Raw genomic sequence first — 6,000 nt, forward strand, 5'->3', positions numbered from 1 at the left:
ATATTCTCATATTTTCCTGTTTGACTATATATATATATATATATATAATTTGCTTCAAATATGAAGGCTATGGCCATGTCTTGGATGTAGGAGCTGCTGTACTACCTGACCCACAACTATCATAACTCCCTATAATTCTAATCTTGCTTATGTCACTGCTCAGTATACATATTGAGGATTTGCTGCTAAACAGGAGTTCTGACATTGTTCTTCCAATCACAGAGGTCACATGGAGCACAGATTACACAGGTTGCGCGCTTGCTGTAGAACGAGCTGGATAAACAAAGTGCACTGTGTTGTCTCATATTGTGCAGCTCTGCCCCGTGTATACCCGATCCTGTTTGTTCGGAGAACCTAAGCAGAGTACGTCCTGATTAATTCTTGGATGGGAGACTAGGTTGTACTTGGATAGGACTACAGATCCCATTTGAGACAATACGCGAATGACCAAAGCTTCCGCTGACTGCTTTGAATGATGCACAAAATGCACATCAGCCCCCATAACTGCATGAACGCACCATTTTCAGTCTCCTTTGAGGTAGGAATGGTTGGTCACATGGGCATGACGCTCTGTCACCTTTAGTGCAAGGACGCTCTGCACATCATGGAGAAGGAACTGAAGGAGCTGAGCAACGGGAAGCATGACCTTGATTTTGTGCATCCTGCCTGTCAGCACAAAAGAGGCTTTCTGAAACTCACCATCTTTATCCTACAGGGATGCCTGCTGTACTGCTGGAAATCGATAAGATATATGCTGCTGCAACACTCCATTACTGTGCTGTAGAGCCACTTGCTCAAACGTTCAATAAAACAGAATCATTTACAGCCTTCAGCCTGCAAGTGGAAAGTTAAAGCTCATTTGCTGCTAAGAGTTTAATGCATATCTCCATGTCAAACTACCATGCACTCTGCACACTTCTTCCTGCAAAACTGCACCCGAAGCCTATGCAAAGCACATTTTCACCCCTCTCCTGGAGATGCTGCATGCACCTCCTTTCTCTGCACCACACAAAGAAGTCTTTTTCTCCATTCATCATGAAGGGGCTGCGGTGTGACTGTGCAGCACCGCTCATGCTGAATCATCACTCTGTTGCAAGTGTAGATCGGCCTGCCTGGGCTGACACATCGTTAGCATGCATGGAGGTACCTCTGCTGGCTGCTGATGGTTTTGACAGCAACCCTGCTGCACATGTGCATGCGACATTTGAATGCACCACTATTATTTTGTTATATATAGAAGCAGAGTTCTGCTTCTATATATAGCAAAATAATAGTGGTGCATTCAAATAGCAAAATAATAGTGGTGCATTCAAATGTCGCATGCACGCAAAGCAGCTTTGTTCTGTCAAAAAAATAGCACAATAATCTGCATGTGTTCTGTTCCACTCTGTGAAGAAAGCTGAGATTTATTCAGCTGCCACTTCCGGCACACCTAACAGAGGGACTTTCAGCCCCCTACCCCATGCTGGGTCACTGCTGTGGCATCATTTTAATCTGGTGCAGCTCCAATATGCATATCTACGCATTATATATCTGACCCAGCCTGCAGTATAGCCTAAGCCTACACATGATCAATCTACATCTACTCGTGCAGTGATTTAATCTTTTTATTATTCTTTTATTATTATTATTCTTTTCCCAATATAGGAAGATTATGTCATCCACTTTCAAGTGCATGTGTCTAGGCTTAATCAGCAATGGGAATATGTCCTGTCTTAAAGCAGAAAAACATGAAACACAATCCCAAAGAAAAGCCGACTTTGGGCCGAATCTGAAAATCAGCTTTACTGTCCCACCAAATCCAGACATAGCTCAAATGGAGGCCGTGCACACTTGGGACAGGGTGGTGCCCCGTCGCTGTCCCTCAGCAGAGACACACTAGATAAGAATCACATTTGGGTTGAATTGCTGCAAAAAAAAAAAAAAAAAAAATTCCTTATCCAGTTTGAACATTGCATGGTTATTCCAGACACCAAAAATGAAGCCTGTGTCAGTATCAGCCAGCTGCTTTTAAAGGGGTCATATTATGCAAAAAAAAAAAAAAAATAATAATAATAATAATAATCCATGATTACAGATTATCATGACTGGGATTACATGTTAAACTTCCTCAAACTCCCACAGTTCTATGTTTTTACCTGTAGAAGTTGTCCAGCTTTATGTAAAACCAAACCAGTCTCACCAAAAGTACATTAATCTATGGGTTCGTGCCAGGGGTACAAAAATGGGGCGCTTTTGGTGAAGGGGGAACAAATTAATTTTGTGATAGGGCACGAAATGAGGGGTGACAGGGGGGTCTGGGGGGTTATGGTTAGGGTTAGGGGAGAGTAGATACTAATGCTATGCTTATGTTATAGTTAGGAGAAGGGGAAGATTATAAATTGCAAAATTTAAAAAACTATCATAAAAATCTGGCGTTTTTCATGACGGGGACAGAAAAAAAAAGGGAATCTGGGCTGTGTAAAAGATAGGTTTGTTTTAATCATTTGTGACATATGTCACTGACGTCCATTCTGTGACTCCTGCTTTCTCTGTGAAGGCTTTTTTTTTACATTTGTGCCGTTGCACAGCTGTGTAACCTCTGACCAATGCAGAGACAAGAAATTATGGGTAATCAAACAACACAAAGAGTTTGTTTGGGTTTTTTTTTGTTTGTTTGTTTTTTTGTTGTTGTTGTTTTTGTTTTTTTTTACATACGCTCCTCCCAACCCGCAGCAGCAGATTGGTTAGTGTTTTCTTTAGAACAACCCACCATTAGTCAAACATACACAAAAAATGACTCATTGGATGAACTCATTTCAAGTATGTGATGGATTTCCAATATTAAAAAATATATGTAGCCCCAACTCAAATAAAGCACATCCATGCAAGATAATGTAATTTAATTTGAGTCAGTTTTGTGAGGCACAATGGCTATCATCTGCACTCAAAAATGACTCATTGAATGAACTCAATTAAATTATGAGCAAAATTTCCACCTAATAAATATATGTAGCCCCAACTCAAAAAAACACATCCATGCAAGATAATGTAATTTAATTTAGTTGGGACTACATATATTTATTACATGGAAGCCCAATCCAATGAGTCAGTTTTGTGAGGCACAATGGCTATCATCTGCACTCAAAAATGGCTCACTGAATGAACTCAATTAAATTATGAGCAAAATTTCCAGCTAATAAATATATGTAGCCCCAACTCAAAAAAACACATCCATGCAAGATAATGTAATTTAATTTAGTTGGGACTACATATATTTATTACATGGAAGCCCAATCCAATGAGTCAGTTTTGTGAGGCACAATGGCCATCATCTGCACTCAAAAATGACTCATTGAATGAACTCAATTAAATTATGAGCAAAATTTCCAGCTAATAAATATATGTAGCCCCAACTCAAAAAAACACATCCATGCAAGATAATGTAATTTAATTTAGTTGGGACTACATATATTTATTACATGGAAGCCCAATCCAGTAAGTCAGTTTTGTGAGGCACAATGGCCATCATCTGCACTCAAAAATGGCTCACTGAATGAACTCAATTAAATTATGAGCAAAATTTCCAGCTAATAAATATATGTAGCCCCAACTCAAAAAACACATCCATGCAAGATAATGTAATTTAATTTAGTTGGGACTACATATATTTATTTCATGGAAGCCCAATCCAGTAAGTCAGTTTTGTGAGGCACAATGGCTATCATCTGCACTCAAAAATGGCTCACTGAATGAACTCAATTAAATTATGAGCAAAATTTCCAGCTAATAAATATATGTAGCCCCAACTCAAAAAACACATCCATGCAAGATAATGTAATTTAATTTAGTTGGGAATACATATATTTATTAGATGGAAATCCATTCTAATGAGTCAGTTTTTTGAGTGTGTCACTCAAACAAATGACTCATTGGATGAACTCAGTTTAATTATGGGCAGGATTTCCATCTAATGCAATTTCATCCAATGCATCGATTTTTTGAGTGTGGTTCACAGGATAAAAACTGTTTCCAATCCAGACATCTTGAGAACCAGAATTTTTATGAAATAGAGATGAAATTTCAAAAATTTAGAAGACATGAAAACATGAATGGAAAGAAAATTATGACGGGTGATCATAATGCAATTTGCAACCTCACCACTAGATGCCCCAAAACCTACACACTGTATCTTTAATGTCTGCTACAATATGGAGTATTTTAAAAAGATATACAGTATAATAAAATCATATCATGGATCCAGGACAGAATATATGGACTCTGGGGGTTGGATCTGGTCCGAATAGGTTCATGGATTTGGGGGGGGGACTAATTGCAGACAGGAGTAAAGAAATATAATAAAATGAATCAAAGCAGATTACGCTGATTTGTTCTGATAAGAAATGTTTTGTCCGATTTTCGAATTTTCTTCCTTTTTTTTTCTTTTTTTTTTTTTTCTTTTTTTTTTTGCACAATTCAAAATGCACGTGACTGCACAGTCCCTCCTCCCTGCATATTCTCTCACGCAGGTCAAAACTGGTGAATTACGCAATGCACTGTAAAGGGTTAATTAATAAGACTCAGCATCCTGTGAGATCATTCCGGCTTCAGTGTAGCAATAATTCAAACACCCATCAGCACAAATCTCAAACTCGGAGCCCACCTCTCCAAAATCCACCACGTGACTCTCTTATTGATTGATTGATCTTGGACAGGTTCTTTCTCCCTTTTTTCCTGCACGGTGTTTGCAGGGCGCATTTCTTTAAGGACAGGTGATGGGAACACAGGCTTCCCCCCCAAAAAAAAGTGCTGCAGTGGGCTGGTCCCGCGCAGGACGCCCTGCTCTACCACTTTCCAAATGTGCATCTTGTTATGACTGATTTCGATCAACATCATCGAGAGATTTTTCTGTTTAAGAAACATCAATCTGCATTACGCAGCGAAAAGAAATAGACTCTTCCACCTACACAGTGCACAAACTTGCGCACCGGCCGGCTGACAGCACTGCAATGCAGACAGTCCGGAGATGATGGGGGTCACCGTGCGCACCTCCTGCGTGACGCCTCTCCTCCTCTGCACCCCCCCCCCCCCCCCCCCATCCGGATAATTCGCAAAGCTGAAAAGGTGCCACAGCCAAAACGCGCACTGCAAGCCAATCAATCAAATGATATAAAAGCATATTTTAAAATCGGATGGCGTGTTGCCCTTCAAGCATGCCCCCCTCCCCTCCCCAAAAAAGGCTGCGTTTTGCCCTGCAGTGCCATTTATTCCGTTAAATCCTGCACCTTTTTGTTCCAAAACATTCCAAAACCCACACACCTTGATTATTTTCTTTAACAAGAGATGAACGCGTGCGTGCCGTTTCACTTACGTGACGAGCAGTGCTGAACACCCAAAAATAAGAGGCATATGCACAGTGCTCTGCAAGTCATCCTTCACTCGGGACGCGTTTCTCCGCGCAGGGTGTGTTAATCAGATCGTAGATTGTTCTGCAGCATCTTCTCATCCCCCCCTTTTTTGGCACAACTTTAACTCGCGTAGCTCCAACTCCTCATCCCCTGATCTTAGGCAGCTTCTGCCGAGGCGGGCACGCGCATCGGGCGCTGCTGATGCTGATGTTGCGCTTCGCCGTGAGTGTGCGCTTCTCTTTTATTTTATCCTTTAAATTATTTTGTTGTGGGACATCCTATTGCTCCTCTTCAAAAGAACACAGCGCAGGATGACAGAAAATGAAAAAAAGATCTATTTTTTTCTTTTTTTTTAGTTTGATCAACTTCAGTTTCCAAAAAAGCGCTCGGAAATTAATTGAAGAAAAGAAATTCTCTGCTCGGTGAGCTGCTTCATCTCTTTGCTTCTGTCCTCGCGTCTGTCGGCACCAAAGTCCAGTGCGTAAAAGTCACGGGATGGTTAATGCGCCTCTTTGCAGGAATGGAGACCTGAATAAAAATAAAAATGGGATGGAAGTCCGTATCAAGTGTCAGCATCAGAAACAGTCAAATATCACTGCAGCAAGACATCAGG

General features: G+C 40.6%; 1 protein-coding gene across 1 annotated transcript in view; it reads right to left on the reverse strand.

Annotated features, from left to right (window-relative positions):
* cntnap1 (contactin associated protein 1) overlaps positions 1 to 5,672 on the reverse strand; it is a 45,371-nt gene extending 39,699 nt beyond the window's left edge. The window contains exon 1 of the mRNA XM_034190607.1: positions 5,351 to 5,672. Within this exon, the coding sequence (XP_034046498.1) occupies positions 5,351 to 5,411 (61 nt within the window). The 5' untranslated portion in view covers positions 5,412 to 5,672. The remainder of the gene's footprint in view (positions 1 to 5,350) is intronic.
* Positions 5,673 to 6,000: the final 328 nt, after the last annotated feature.

The sequence above is a fragment of the Thalassophryne amazonica genome, chromosome 16 (genome assembly GCF_902500255.1).
Source record: "Thalassophryne amazonica chromosome 16, fThaAma1.1, whole genome shotgun sequence".
In the NCBI taxonomy this organism is placed as follows: domain Eukaryota; kingdom Metazoa; phylum Chordata; class Actinopteri; order Batrachoidiformes; family Batrachoididae; genus Thalassophryne; species Thalassophryne amazonica.